This window comes from Pectinophora gossypiella, chromosome Z (genome assembly GCF_024362695.1).
Source record: "Pectinophora gossypiella chromosome Z, ilPecGoss1.1, whole genome shotgun sequence".
Lineage (NCBI taxonomy): Eukaryota > Metazoa > Arthropoda > Insecta > Lepidoptera > Gelechiidae > Pectinophora > Pectinophora gossypiella.
In genome coordinates, this window is record NC_065433.1 from 61,436 (window position 1) to 77,326 (window position 15,891).

General features: G+C 50.3%; 1 protein-coding gene across 1 annotated transcript; it reads right to left on the reverse strand.

The window, feature by feature from the left end:
• Window positions 1–1,084: 1,084 nt before the first annotated feature.
• On the reverse strand, window positions 1,085–7,152 carry LOC126380050 (uncharacterized). Its single transcript, XM_050029171.1, has 3 exons — window positions 7,040–7,152; window positions 4,258–6,691; window positions 1,085–4,183 (listed from the first exon to the last, which is right to left on the reverse strand). Exons 1-3 carry the CDS (start codon window positions 7,150–7,152, stop codon window positions 1,085–1,087), a joined length of 5,646 nt encoding a protein of 1,881 aa, XP_049885128.1.
• Window positions 7,153–15,891: the final 8,739 nt, after the last annotated feature.

Consider the following 15,891-nt stretch of genomic DNA (forward strand, 5'->3'; position numbering starts at 1 on the left):
CGCGAAGGCCCGAAGGCACCTCAACGCCGGGACTTTGGGGGTTTTTTATTGAGGTTGGCTCCTCTTGGGCCGGCCGACCAAGGCAAGCCCCTTGGTCCTGGTAGGCCGCGAGACATGTCCACGACACCTAACCAGGATAACAAGTTTGGCGACGGTGGCCGAAGCCTGTCCGACGGGCATGTATTCATGGCCGCCGAACCCGTCGCCGACGGCGCCACGCGCCCTCCTCCTCCGGGTGGATTTTTTAAAGAGGTTGTCTCCTCGCGGCCCCCCCCACTTGCGTGGGAGCGGCCCCCACGCCTCGGAATACCGAGGGTTGCGGGTGGCCCGACGGCCGCCGTGCAATACGAACGACCGCCGCGCGCAAGGCGAAACGCCTCCTCCCGGCGGTTTTTTACAGAGGTTGTCTCCTCGCGGCCCCCTCCACTCAATGTGGAAGCGGCCCCCGACCCCTTTGGCGCCCCACCACAAAGCGCTAAGGGGTTACGGGTTGCGCAGCGATGGACTTTACCACCGCCGCGCTGGATTCTTCTTAGCTTCACTGCATCATTGGGCTAAAGCGGCACCCGCCGATGCAGCTACTGAGCCCCCCCGCCACGACAAGGCGAGAATCCATTGGGGGGGGGGGGAACCTAACCTAACCTAACCTAACCTAACCTAACCTAACCTAACCTAACCTAACCTAACCTAACCTAACCTAACCTAACCTAACCTTTTTTTTTTTTTTTTTTTTTTTTTTTTTTTTTTTTTTTTTTTTTTTTTATTACGAGGAGAAATCCATCATGGATACCCAGCCGCCCGGGGAAAGCGACTGGGTTATGTGAGACTCCTACTCACTAAAACTCCTCGGTGTTCCACTTCCTTCGCCGATTGGCGGGTGTCCGGGGACGTTGGCACACTCTTCCGTGCACCCGTCGGCGCTGTCCGATTCGGACACTCCCTGAATACAGGATGGGAGGAGCAGTCCATCCTGATCTCCGATGTTATGTGATCTGCCGGGAACACACGGCAGATCACATCCTCCACGAGCCCTAGATGGAATCGGGCGACGGAATTTCCCCGCTTCCGTCGCCCGAGGGCTTGGCTAACTAGGCAAGAGTTGGCGAGCAAATACCCCCCTTCTCCGCCCAGTACGCCTTCGTCGGATAGGATCCGAGAGGGGGTCGTCCTCTCGGGTCCGTTCGGCAGCCTCCTTCTGTGCCACCACGTCCTCACAGAAGGAGACCATCGCCTCCCACGCTCTCTTGCTGCCAACCATGGCGTTGACCACGGCTGGCAGCGAGAGGTCGTTCCCAACCACTGAGGCGAGCACCGCTCGCTGTTGCGCCCATGCTGGACAGACCCCCAGTGTATGGTCGGCGGTGTCGTCACTGCAAGCGCAGTGGTGACACACTGCCAACGGCTCCCTGCCGGCTATGTGGCACAGATACCTGCCGAAGCTGCCATGCCCCGACAGGATCTGCACCAGCCTAAAGGTGAGCGAGCCGTGGCGTCGGTTCACCCACTCCTTCAGGACTGGGCGAACAGCCGCCACGGTCCGCAAGCCAGCGCACGGCTCTTCCAATCGCTGCCTCCACCTTCGCAGCAGATTGCGTTGAGCGCGCTTCCTCCAACGGGCCAGGTCTTCGGGATCTGGACCATCTCCCTGCGCTTTAGCCACCGCGCATCTCTCGTAGACCTCCGCAAGAACTTCGGCGTCTAGGTCCCACGGAGGTGTGCCCGCGAGGACACAGGCCGCCTCGTGTGAAATTGTGCGGTATCCTCGGGCGACTCTGACCGCCATGACCCGCTGCGCACGAAACAGCATGGTCTTGTTCGGGCCAGTCAGAGCCCCGACCCACACCGGTGCACCATAGAGCGCCATGGACCGAACTACGCCCGTGTACAGGCGACGGCAGGTGACGCTCGGGCCTCCCAAGTTCGGCAGTAACCTTCCGAGAGCAGATGCGGCACTGATTAGTTTAGGAGCTAATCTCCGAAAATGCTCTCGGAAGTTCCACTTCGGATCAAGGTAAAGCCCCAGATATTTCATCTGAGACTTTACCTCGACCCGGCAACCGCCAATCACGATGCTGGCACCTGCGGGTGGCCCCCTCCGAGGACCGTGAAAGCACAGAGCCTCAGTTTTGTTGAGGGCCACCTTTAGGCCCAACGACTCGATCCGTTCCACCACTTGTTGGACGCCAGCTGAAGCTAGCGCAGCCGCCTCCTCATAATTTTCCCCTCGTGCCGTGACCAAGGTGTCGTCTGCATAGCAGACAACGCTAAGGCCTGGGGGAAGATCACCCCGCAGGGTCCAATCAAACCCGATGTTCCACAGAAGTGGACCTAGGACCGACCCCTGTGGAACACCGCATCCGACAGCCCGTCGATGTAGAGAGCCATCCTGTCCTGTATACAATACCACTCTGTTGTGCAGGTAGACTGCAATCAGCCTCCGTAGGTATTGGGGAAGCCGGTGGAATCGGATCGCCTCCAGAATACTCCCAAATGGCAGCGAATTAAAAGCGTTGGCGATGTCCAGAGACACCGCCAACAACACGCCGCCAGAGTCGACCGCTTCTTCCGAGAGAGCCTTGACGCGTGTGATCGCGTCGATCGTCGATCGGCTCACTCGGAATCCGAACTGGTTGTCCGACAGGTTAGGGCCAATGTTGGTTAGGTGCTGGGTGATACGGGAGGCAATGATACGCTCGAAGAGCTTTCCCGTATCATCCAATAGCACTATGGGGCGGTATGCAGAAGGTGTCTCCGCAGGGCGCCCATCCTTCTTGAGAAGGACTAACCGACCCTCCTTCCAACACGTCGGGAACTGGCTCGTCGCCAAACAGGCGTCGAGAAGCTCGGCTAGGTGAGCCCCCAACTTGTCTAACGACAATGCCAGAACCCGACCCGGGACTCCATCAGGTCCGGGCGCGGTGTTTTTGGCCCGTAACCTCATCGCAGCAGCGCGAACCTCCAGCGACCTCAGTGGAGGGATCTCTTCGGCCTCTTCCTCTAGGGAATCCGCCATGGTTGGTGGGGTGTGATCGGAGCTGTCCGGGAACAGACCCGTCACTACATCCTCCAACAGTTGAGGCTGCAGGGTTTCCGTGATCGGGGGCGCCTGTGGGCGAAATTTGCATCTCGCCGCACGGTACGGACGTCCCCACGGATCCCTGTTAAGATCCTCCAGCATCTCCTGCCTGGAGAGGGTTTTGGACCTGCTGATGGCCAGTTGAAGGGACTTTTTGGACTGGCTGTAGATGTTATGCAGCAGGTCCTCCCTTTCTTCGCTGCGACTCTGCAGTCTTCGGTATCTGGTGAACTCTCGACGCGCCGCAACGCAAGCTTCGCGCAGATCAGCTATATCTTGAGTCCACCAGTATACCGCTCGCCTTGGGGGCCGCCTCTTGGCTCGAGGCATAGCCGCGTCGCACATCCGTGTCAGGGCCTCTCTGAATTTGAGGGCTCCCTCGTGTACCTCTGCCGGATCTACGGGCTGCATGGTCCATGCCTGGACAATCGCAGCCTCCTCCAGCAGCTCCTCGTTGAGGCGCACGAGTGACCACCTCGGGAAAACCGATGGTCTGTCTTCCCGCCGGGAGATGTTATCCCCGGATGAGGTGGAGACCTCGAACGTAACGTAGCGGTGGTCCGAGAGTGTCTCCACATCATCCAGAACCCGCCAGTTCGACACGCGCGATGCTAGGGCAGGGCTAGCGAACGTTAAGTCCACTATGGACCCGCTCTGCCGTCGCACCCACGTGTCGGTTGAGCCACAATTGAGCAGCACAAGACCGCACAATGCCGCCCACTCCTCTACCGCCTCACCGCGGTCATCTGTCTCCGGGGATCCCCATGCTGTACTATGGGCATTGAAGTCGCCAAGTACAATCACTTTGGACTGAGTCGTTCTCCTGACAGCAGTTCCCAGGCGATCCAGGAACAACTGGTACTCAGCCAAAGGAGCATTGGGAGAGAAGTAAACCCCGAAGATCAGATTGTCGCCCCAATAGGCGGAGACAAATCCGACTTCTCTATCCCGGACAGATAGGGGCAAGGAGCCCGGACCGGTCGCCACAGTGATCGTCACGGAGTTCCGCGGGTCACCAGCCCAGTTGGGCTGGGGAGACACGTAGTATGGCTCCGTGATGACCAATACGTCGATGGACCTCTGCAACATGGTTTGCATGACCAAGTCCTGCGCACCAGTGCAGTGGTTGACGTTGGCAAGTAAATAGCGGTGTCCTGCCATTACTAACCGGTCGCCATCGCCTCCTGTGGCGGCTCCCTCGAGATTTGGCTAGGGGCTGGGGTCCTGGCAGTCCCTTTCTTGCCACGCTTCGGCCGAGCGCACTTCCGACCCCCAGTTGCATGGTTTGCAGGTTTCCCTGCAGCCCTGCAAATGGGGCAGTGGAGGTCGCCGGTACATGTCGACGACATGTGTCCCTCCTGTCCGCATCGGAAGCAGTTCCGGCTGCGGTCTACTGGAGATTGGCACTGGAGCCCAGTATGCCCAATTTCGAAGCATCTATAACACTTCATTGGCCTAGGCCCCAGTGCTCGCACTCGGGCTGCGCTCCATCCGACTAGGAGTCGTCCACTGTCCACCAGCATCTTGGCCGCTTCAACAGGGCACTCTACGAGCGCGCTGCCCACGCCAAATACCCCGACTCTTATAGGCCCGACTCTGACGTGCTCAGCAGAGCATTTCCCGGCCTCTACCACTGCAGCCGTGATACTCTCCGCTGAGGCAGAGTCATCCAACCCCGAGATGAGCACATCAGCGCATCTCATAGGGCGAGCCACCCTTACCGTCTCCGGGAGGACCTCTCGCAGCTTCGCTGCGAGGAGCTCGGCCTTGTCCCCACTCTCCTTTCCGGGGATTTCAAGGACCCGAGCTCCTGTGGCAGCCTTTCTGAAGTGGAGACCCTCGATGCCAAGCTGTTTGAGATCCACCTCTAGTCTCGCCTTTGTGAGGACTTTGGCATATGTCATGCCCTCCTCACTTGCTTCTGGCCGTAAGGTCAGGGTAACCGCCGCGAATCTTGGAGGGCGCAAGAGAGCCTTAGCCTTCCCATTGCCTCTCACCTCACTCGGCCTTGCCTTTCCGCGCGGCCTTGTAGTGCCTACATGGCTCGCCGGAGGCTGGCTGGGAGTAGTCTGGGCTGTGGGTGCGGCTTCGGATTTGCGCGCCTTCTTGCCCTTCTTGCCCTTCCGCACCACCTCGCTCCACGTCTCCACTGGTGGCTGCGTTCCCTGTGAAGGGGTCGCTTTGCCGCGTGTGGGCGTTGGGGTGGGAGGGTCAGCCGTGTTCGCTGCCTTTTTGGCTGCCTTTGCAGTCGGAGCTTTGGCTGCCTTGGCAGTTGAGGCTTTGACTGCATTGGCAGTTGGGGCTTTGGCTCCACTTGCCTGCGGAGCAAGCTTGTTCAGGTCCGCTTGCAGGGGCGGACGGAACGCCGACGGTGGGAGCAGGCGGCTTTCCAGCCTGGCCAGCTTGATATCGATCATGTGATCGATATCACTCAATATGGCTGACCGCTGATCCGCCATACTCCCTTCCTCCGGTTGCGGAACGCACGTAACGGAGCGTGAACGCTCCGCGGAGAGACGTCCAAGGTCCTCACGGAGCTTGAACATCTCTTCGCCGAGACTTTCCACCCTTCTGCGTAGCTCTGCGTTTTCGGAGCGCAGAACCTTCACCTCCTCGTCACAGGTCCTCTCTGACAATGCTGCCACGGCTTGCTCGATCTGCGTGGCAGCTTTCTTAAGGGCACTGACGAACGTGCCCTTAAGGTTCTTAGATCTTCGAGCGACCTCCAAGATGACTTTGACGCCGCTCTCCACCCTTTTCTCGAGAGAGTCCGCGGGCACAGTTGCGAGCTCTCTGGTCGATTGAAGGACCTCTGTCTCATCCTGCAATTCCAGTTCAGCTCGTTGGGCGCTGACCAGAGCCTCCTTGGCCTTTGCGAGACCGACGTAGTGCCCAGTGGTGGGCGGTCTGCCTCTGCCTCGCTTGGCAGTGCTCTTAGGGGTGATAACAGAGCTAGCACACGACTCGCCACTGCTATCCGCCTCCGGGGCACTTCTCTTTTTACGCCGCCTATCGCCAGCGACGAATCCTCCATCAGAGAAGGAGACGGCAGTGTCCATCCCGGAGCAGTCAGATTCTGACTCCGACATGAGCACCACCGTCCTTTCCCCTGGCCTTTTCAGGTCTTTCTCCCCTTTCTCCAGGCTTCCTCCAGCCATACCTCTGCATGTACTGGGTGCCTGAACCTTCAACCCCTGATCCTTGCCGCTAGGACACAGTGGTTCTGGGTCTTTCACTAACCCACGCTTCCCTATCCCCTTCCGGGGCGTTGCAGCCGCAACAGAGCAGCTACCACTTTCAACAACAGAAGAGAGGGCCGCCTCCGGATTGGTGGTATCCGCAGGCTGAGCCTTCTCTTCTCCAGATCGCGCGCAATCATATCCACTTTCGTCGCCAATGTCGTCTGTAAATTCGGTCCGCTTCTTTAAATGTTTTAAGTCTACTAACTCCACAACTGCTTTTTTAGACATTTTAATTTTTGTTCCCACGATTAGGAGGGATATAAACGGTCCACCCGGGCAGTGCCCTCTGTACCCGGGTAACCCTGATACATCTGGGGGGGCGGGCGGTACCCCAGTGTTGGCCGCTCGCTGCCGGAGATATCCTCTCCGCCACCTGCAACAGGCGCTTCACGCCGCGCGAGACCCGAAGGTGCCCCAACGTGAAACTTTGGAGATTTTTTTAGTGAGGTTTACTCCTCTCGGGGCCGGCCGGTTAAGGCAAGCCCCCCTGGCCCTGAGACATGCCGCGAGACATGACCACCGCAAGTCAGGGTAACAGGTTCGCCCGACTGTGGCCGAAGCCTGTCCGCCAGCCGTACATTGACGACCGACGAACCAGCCGCGCGAAGGCGGAATTCGCCTCCTCCCTGCGGATTTTTTATAGAGGTTGTCTCCTCGCAGCCCCCTCCACTCAGTGTGAAGGCGGCCCCCGTTCCTGCGACCCCACCAAGTGCAGGCTTACGGGTTGCCCGACGGTGGCCGAAGCCGTTGCCCGCCCAGAGTTATCTGAGCGGACCCGCCGCGCGTTGGGTTCTTCTTAGCTTCACTGTGGAAGTGATATGGAGTAAGCGGCATTTCCAATCACTTCCACAGCTACTGAGCCCCCCCGCCACGACAAGGCGAGAACCCATTGGGGGGGAACCTAACCTAACCTAACCTAACCTAACCTAACCTAACCTAACCTAACCTAACCTAACCTAACCTAACCTAACCTAACCACTCTACAGTCGTTGGTAATTATAGCTACCGATTCCAAATTCACCTCAGGAGTCGATGGTAGCTATACTTACCAATAGTCGGGGTTCCGTTAGGGTGACCAATTTTATGGATTAACTAGTTTTACAAGCTAGTATAGATTATAAAATTATACTAGTATTGTGTACTATAAAAATCCTTACTAGGTGGTATTTGCATCTCTTCCCTATGAGTTGGTAACATTAAAAAAACAACTGTCGAAGTCAGACGAGTGTTGGTCGAGTCTACTGTCAACTACTGTGTTTGCGATTGAGTGTTTTAGACAAGAAATATGCCGTAAGTATATAAAATATATTATTTTTATTGATTAGCATACATCTTGAATATATCCTCTACCGTTTTCTACAAAAACCTGAACATTTAAGCCATGATTTTGTTCCAAAAACATTAAGAGAAAAATATCGTATCAAAAAAAACGTCTCTTGACACTAAAATGGAGGCAAATTACGGAATATTACACGACGCATTATATTTTATAATGTTTTAAATATACCACGTTACTTATTAGTTACTCGTGGAAACACATTATTTACCGAAATAAACAATTATTTCAGCAGATGCCCAGGATATTGATTACAGGGTACACCAAATTTGGTCAACTTTCATCATGGTAACTAAACCTACCATCGACTTATCTGGGTTTAAGGGTTCGTACAAACGGAGCGCTAGCGTTATTTTAACTTCAGTTCTAAACAATGACTTTTTTTTCAGAGATGCTATAGTTCAGCTATAGAGAGGACACAGAGAGTAATTACAAAAAAAACGAATTACTAAACTGCCAGTAGATGTCCGACAGGAGCTTACGGACAGAAAGCGGCAGGCGCAATTAGATTTAGCAATAAGGCCGCCTTTTGTCTCTAGTGTCTCGATTTATTTGTTTGGTACGTCATTTTGTGCAATCAAGTATATTGTATTGCAAGACTGTAATTTTAAATTCTAATAAAAAATATATATTTTTAAGGTCCGAATGTTAAGTGCTTGGTAAAAAATGTAAATAAAACAAGCATTCAATTATAAATTGGTTTTAGTTCATATTAATAAACCTTAATTTTTCTACTGGTTTTCTTTAATTCCTGAAATCACACACACAAAATGTCTATGTTAATCTTACCCGTTATTGGTAACCATAGTTACCATCGACTTAAAAAGGCAGAAACGCTCAGTGCGAACAGAAACTTAGCGAGGGCGGCCATCTTGGTAAGAATACGGTGTTACAAATAAGTCGTCACCAGGTGTTATATTTATATTTCTTGTGTTTAAACTAAGTAACATTAAAATATAATTTGAATACTAGTAAAAAGTGTAAGAAATGCGCTTTCAAATAAAAATTATTACAGTCCCTAGAACATGATACTTTACATGCTATTAACAGGCATGGCTGGGATAACTGAAAAAATGAGCGGATTCTGTCAATTCTAATTGGATTTGAGATAGATTTTATAATGTGATCTTTTTTATTTTTATCTAATTAGAATCATTGCACATCTGGCTTGCTGTTTCTGAATTTTCTTTATTATAGCCACAGTAGTTTTTGAGTTACAAGCCTATTTATAACACGCCACGATATCGCCCATCGAACGCCGCGCAAGTTCGAAATGCCTGGACTGTTGAGGCTAGATTTGCTAGTGCGCCTGGACTGTCAAGTGGCTAACCTAACCTAACCTAACCTAACCAACTTATTTTCGCCCCTAACATACGTAAAATTTCAGACTTTTTGGCGTTAATAGCTTTTAATTATCTAGCTACAGCATTCGGCATCATAAAATCTTAGTTTCAGCTACATTTCAGGAACTGAAAAATATTTTTCAAAAAATTTCATACAAAATTTTTTCTTTTTATATTTTCGATACGTTTATTTTTACTTTCGGTTATAGTGTTTTATTACGATCCCAATTGATTGGTTTCAGCAAAATTTCAGGACATTTTATTCAAAAAACTTTAAATTCTCATACAAATTGTACCAAAAATTCAGTTTTTTCAAAATTTTCAACAGTTTTTGTATGGTCGCATCCCCCAATTTTGACACCATCTGAAGGGTTTTTGCGCCCCCTTTCAGGAGACACCCTGCTTGTCGCGATACGAGCGCTGGAAAGCGGGAATTTTGACAATACCTACCCTGTAAAAGTTTACCTGGGTGGTATACGATTTTCATACAACAACTTATTTTCGCCCCTAACATACGTAAAATTTCAGACTTTTTGGCGTTAATAGCTTTTAATTATCTAGCTACAGCATTCGGCATCATAAAATCTTAGTTTCAGCTACATTTCAGGAACTGAAAAATATTTTTCAAAAAATTTCATACAAAATTTTTTCTTTTTATATTTTCGATACGTTTATTTTTACTTTCGGTTATAGTGTTTTATTACGATCCCAATTGATTGGTTTCAGCAAAATTTCAGGACATTTTATTCAAAAAACTTTAAATTCTCATACAAATTGTACCAAAAATTCAGTTTTTTCAAAATTTTCAACAGTTTTTGTATGGTCGCATCCCCCAATTTTGACACCATCTGAAGGGTTTTTGCGCCCCCTTTCAGGAGACACCCTGCTTGTCGCGATACGAGCGCTGGAAAGCAAAAATTTTGCCCTCCCACCCACCCATTCTCTTTTACCTAAGAAGAGTGAGTCAATATTCATGAACAAAATTTTTTACGGAAATAGGTTATTTCATTACTGACTAAACAAATTGTGTACTTACAGACCGTAGACACCGTCCCGGCAGTCATTGACACCGGTTACTATACCGTTGACCCCGTTGCACTCTCGTTGAACCGCACCTGAAAAGGAAGAAAAATAAATTAATTACCTATTGGTATAGAAACTGTATACTTACCAACCGTAGACACCGTCCGGGACGTCGCTGACACTGTCGTAGACTAAGTTGACCTCGTTGAACCGCACCTGAAAATAAAAGAAGGGCTTAAATAATATTTTTAAGAAATTGACTACTTTTTAGACATTGTCGAAATCATCGACACTACTTTATACTATATTTTATTTTAAATATACACACCATTTATTATTGTTTTATAAAACTTATACAAACTTTACTATTAATCTACACTTATATAGACGAATTCCCCTGAAAACTAGTTAAACCAAAATGTTTGGCATTAGAACCCCGTTAAAAGAAACCGCAATTGATACGCAAAAACGATCGTCTCCAGCAGAACGGGGAGTTGTTACTGAGAAGGCAGGTCCCTCAACACAAACTCAGAACAAGACAGCTGTTCGGCGGAGCATTGGCGAGATTGAGGCCAGGCTGAAGTCGCCTCTAGCCCCAAAACGAGCAACAAGCCAGGAGAAAAGAGCCGAAAACCCTAAGGTGTTGGTCTACAAGAGTAGAGTGACCGAGGCAAAGGCTCATCTCATGAAGGCAAAGCTGCAAATTAACAACAGCCGAAATCTCAAAAGTGAGATTAAGAACGACGTGCTAGAAGCGGTAGAAAAACTCTACAATCTGGTCAAGGAAGCAGAAGAGGGAAGGACCTATGGAAAGGAAGAGAAGGGAAAAGTGAGTAAGCTACCTGAGCAGCCAAATAAAACAGATATAGAAGAAGAACGGAGGATGGTAACGAGACAGGAAGAAGAACTGATAAAAGAGATGAAAGAACACAGAAAACTGCTGCAGGAAAACAAAGAAGAGATGGAGAGACTCAACCAGATCTTATTGAAGCAACAAGAAAGGACGTACGCGAGTGTAGCGGCTGGTTCACCCAGAAAACGGGGTCTGGACGAGCCGGCCATGCACTCGGTAGTGATCACATCGAATGACGAAAATGAGACTGGTGAACAGGTGTTCGAAAAGTTAAGAAGAGTCGTAAACGCGACAGAAGAAGGAGTCAGAATAGATAAGATCAGGAAAGCAAAAGACAGAAAAGTAATTGTAGGATGTAGGAATCGGGAGGAGATCAGAAAGGTTAAGGATAGAATAGAAAGGACAGGAGGAGAACTGAACGTAGAGGAGATCGCAAATAAAGATCCACTTATCATCATTCGCGGCGTCCTGCAAAGCAACTCCAATGAAGATATCCTAAGAGCCATCAAAATGCAAAACAAGCATATTATTAAGGACGTGCTGGCTGAAAATGACCGGATGGAAATTAGATTCCGAAAGAAAACGAGGAATCCCCTTACAGCTGACGTAGTCCTGAGGGTTTCTCCACAAATCTGGAGAAAACTGACCGACGCGGGGGCTGTACACATCGACCTCCAGAGACTCAGAGTGGCGGACCAGTCCCCCCTAATACAATGCTCGCGCTGTTTAGGGTACGGCCATGGGAAGAGCTTCTGCCTGGAGCAAACTCCAGATGTGTGCAGCCACTGCGGCGGTCCACACCTTAGGACTGAATGTCCAGCATGGGTTGCAGGAGATATTCCCAGCTGCATAAACTGCCAGAAGGCAAAGATGGATCGAATCGATCACAATGCGTTTAGTGCCGACTGTCCTGTGAGAAGGAAACGGGAGGCACTGGCGAGATCCACCGTAGCATATTGCTAAGGTGGCCACAAGCAGAGGCAGGACAATTGAAAACGGTGGAAATCTGGTCACATATAGAGCGGTTCAAGCTAACCTCCAGAGGAGCCAACTGGCAACTTCAGAGTTGATGATGGAAGCGGCAAAAAGGAAACTGGCATTTGCCCTGCTCCAAGAACCGTATATCGGTAACACAGGTAGGCTGAAAAACTTCCCTGGGGTCCGAACTGTCCAAGGAAATGGCAATCGTGACGTGGTAAACAAGTCGGCCATCGTCCTTTTTGACGACAGGATCGATATCACCCTCTGTCCAAACTTGACCACACAAAACATCGTCACAGCCAAACTTAGGACAGGGACCTGGGAAGTTGGGGTGATTTCAGCCTACTTGGAGGGAGACAAGCCAATAGAGCCATATCTGGAGTTGCTCAGTAAGATATTAAGAGAGATAGGGACAAAATATCTGCTTCTTGGAGGGGACGTTAACGCATGGAGTGCGTGGTGGGGTAGCGAGAGTAGTGATCACAGAGGCGACATACTTGCGGGAATGCTAGAGGAAGCCGAGCTGCAGATACTCAACCGAGGTTGTGAGCCCACCTTCGACACGATTAGGGGAGGCAAACGCTATACCAGCTGCGTCGATGTGACCACTTGCTCCACGGACATGCTCGGACGAATAGAGAACTGGAGACTAGACGGAGGTTTGACGAGTTCCGACCACAAGGCGATTCTGTTTGACATAAATATGGAAAAAGGAAAAGGAATAGATATAAAGAGAACAACTAGGAAGTACAGTACAAAAAAGACAAATTGGAGTCAGTTTCTTGAGAAACTAACCCATATTTGGAAGGAATGTAAAATAAATAAAGAAGAAATAGATAATATAGACACTAAAGAGAAATTGGACAGGATGACAGAGAAGGTAACGAAAACAATAACAGACACTTGTGACGAAACAATACCTAAAGTCGGAAAGAGAAAACAAACAGAATTGCCTTGGTGGACGGAGGAACTTACCAAACTGAAGAAGGAGGTGACCACGAGGAGGCGTAGAATAGGATGCGCCGCCCCTGTTCGCCGAGCATGGGTCGTGAAGCAATACCTGGAAGCGAAGGAAAGATATCAGCGGGAAGAGGAGATGGCTCGGACGACTAGCTGGAAGAGCTTTTGTGGAAGGCAGGACCGTGAGAGCATGTGGGATGGGATCTACAGGGTGATAGGCCGCATAACCGCTAGAGACGAGGACTTACCGCTCACTAACAACGGAGCAGTCTTGGGAGCCGAGGAGTCTGCAAGTCTGTTGGCAGAAACCTTCTACCCGGAAGATGACGCCAACAATGACAATGCAGACCACAAGCGAGTTCGCCAAATGGCTGAAGTGGCAAACAAAAAGGCGCATGATGACCCATGCGACCCCCCGTTCACTGTAGAGGAACTGGAGTGGGCGACTTCGAGCTTTAACCCCAAGAAGGCCCCAGGACTTGATGGTCTCACAGCGGACATTTGTAAGGCGGCTGTTGCCCTGGACCCACATGTTTTCTTGTCACTCTGCAACAAATGCTTGTCCCTTTCTCACTTTCCCACCATCTGGAAAGAGGCGGTAGTGGCAGTACTGCGCAAGCAAGGAAAGGATGACTACACGCACCCCAAATCTTACAGACCTATAGGACTGCTGCCTGTCCTGGGTAAGATCTTGGAAAAGATGTTGATTCGTCGTATCCGATGGCACACTCTGCCGAACATGAGCCGGCGTCAGTTTGGCTTCACACCGCAGCGCAGCACCGAGGACTCCCTCTATGTCATGATACAGCACCTGAAAAAAGAACTTAAAGCTAAAAAGATAACAACTATGATATCACTTGACATAGAGGGGGCCTTCGATGGCGCATGGTGGCCTGCCATGCGCTGCAGACTGGCCGAAACCCAATGCCCGAAAAACCTCAGATGCCTAGTAGACAGTTATCTGTCAGATAGGAAGGTGAGGGTAAGGTACGCCGGAGCAGAGTGTGTCAGGATTACGACGAAAGGATGCGTGCAGGGATCAGTGGGGGGCCCAACGTTCTGGAATTTACTTCTGGATCCCCTACTGAAGGAACTGGAGGAGCGGGGCGATTACTGCCAGGCCTTTGCAGATGATGTGGTCCTGATTTTCTCGGGTGACACAACAGCTGAAATCCAAAGACGTGCCAATGCCGCCCTCGCCCACGTCCGGGAGTGGGGAGTCAAAAATAAGCTCAAATTTGGACCTCAGAAAACTAAGGCGATGGTCATTACCAACAAGCTTAAATATGATTCCCCACTCCTGAGCATGGGCGGGGTAGACATTGGCATGTCCGGTGAGATAAAAATACTGGGCCTCACAGTTGACGACAAACTGACGTTTAACTCACACGTGGCAAACGTCTGCCGCAAGTCGTTAAATCTGTATAAACAGCTGTCGAGAGCCGCAAAAATCCACTGGGGTTTAAAGCCCGAGATAATTAGGACCATATACACGGCGGTGGTCGAGCCGACCATTCTGTACGCAGCTAGCGCTTGGGCACCGGCTACTAACAAGTTGGGCATAAGGAAGCGATTTGACGAGGTACAGCGTGGCTTCGTGCAAAAAATATTAAAAGCCTACAGGACGGTCTCTCTAAATTCTGCCCTAGTACTTGCAGGGCTCCTGCCCTTGGATATTAGAGTCCGAGAGGCAGCCTCACTGTATGAGGCTAAAAAAGGCTACTCCCTGCAGGTACTGGGAGACAGAGACATTGAGAGGCCGGTGGCTTTCACAGAAGTGACGCACCCCGCTGAGCAGGAGGGACTGAGGTTCACATGTCTGGTGGACGGTGAAGCAATGAGACAGTACGACAATGACGGATTGAAGATCTATACCGACGGTAGCAAAATTGAGGGGAAAGTCGGAGCGGCGTTGACCATTTGGAACGAAGGTAGGGAGATTAGTACCCGGAAATTTAAACTGGATCATTGCTGCACCGTGTACCAGGCTGAGCTTCTGGCGCTGTCTGCGGCGACAGAACAGGCCCTAAAAAGCGCGGCGTCTATTTGCAATATCTACTGCGATTCGAGGTCTGCACTAGAAACTGTAGTTGGTGGACATTCCCTCCACCCCCTTGCGATAAAAACCCGCGAAAACATTAAAAAAGCTAGACTTCGGGGTAAAACAACTGAGTTGTTTTGGGTCAAAGCCCACGTGGGTCTGGAGGGAAACGAAAGGGCGGATGAGCTTGCAAAGGACGCCGCGCTAAACCGCAAAACAAGGCCCGACTATGATAGCTGCCCGGTCTCATTCGCCAAGCGACAAATCCGCTTGGAGTCGCTCGGCGAATGGAACCAGCGCTACAGGATGGGTGAAACTGCATCTACCACAAAAGTGTTTTTCCCGGATGCCATTCAGGCCTACGGCATTATAAAAAAGATGCAGTTTGATCCTGTGGTGGTGCAGGTCATGACGGGACACGGCGGGTTCTCCGAGTACTTGAATCGCTTCAAGTGCAAGGAGAACCCGGCGTGCATCTGTGACCCAGACGCAGAGGAAACCATACTGCATATAATCACAGACTGCCCAGTATATGGAAAAGAAAGAATGGACATAGAAATAGAATTAGGAATAGAAGTAAAGCAAGAGAACATCAGTGAAATAATGTGTGACAAAAAGAGACGGGATAGATTCATAGAGTATTGCAAGGAAATAGCTATAAAAGTAATTAAAAGGAACAAGTAACAAACAAGGACTGAATTTTACAAATTAATAAAAAAGAGAACGTAACAGGATAACATATAGAATAGCAAAAATACAGGAAAGAAAACAGGCTCTGATCTCCATGTCAGGGGAAATTCGTTTTTATTAAAAAAAAAAAAAAAAAAAAAAAAAAAAAAACCTAACCTAACCTAACCTAACCTAACCTAACCTAACCTAACCTAACCTAACCTAACCTAACCTAACCTAACCTAACCTAACCTAACCTAACCTAACCTAACCTAACCTAACCTAACCTAACCTAACCTAACCTAACCTAACCTAACCTAACCTAACCTAACCTAACCTAACCTAACCTAACCTAACCTAACCTAAC

Excerpts from the sequence above, each read along its gene's own strand:
- LOC126380050 (XM_050029171.1), bottom strand. The coding sequence starts at position 7,152 with ATGCCGCTTACTCCATATCACTTCCACAGTGAAGCTAAGAAGAACCCA. Across the intron at positions 6,692-7,039 it reads CGGCCACCGTCGGGCAACCC|GTGGCGGAGAGGATATCTCC; the intron begins GTAAGCCTGCAC and ends CGCCTGTTGCAG. Across the intron at positions 4,184-4,257 it reads CGAGGGAGCCGCCACAGGAG|GACTTGGTCATGCAAACCAT; the intron begins GCGATGGCGACC and ends ACTGGTGCGCAG.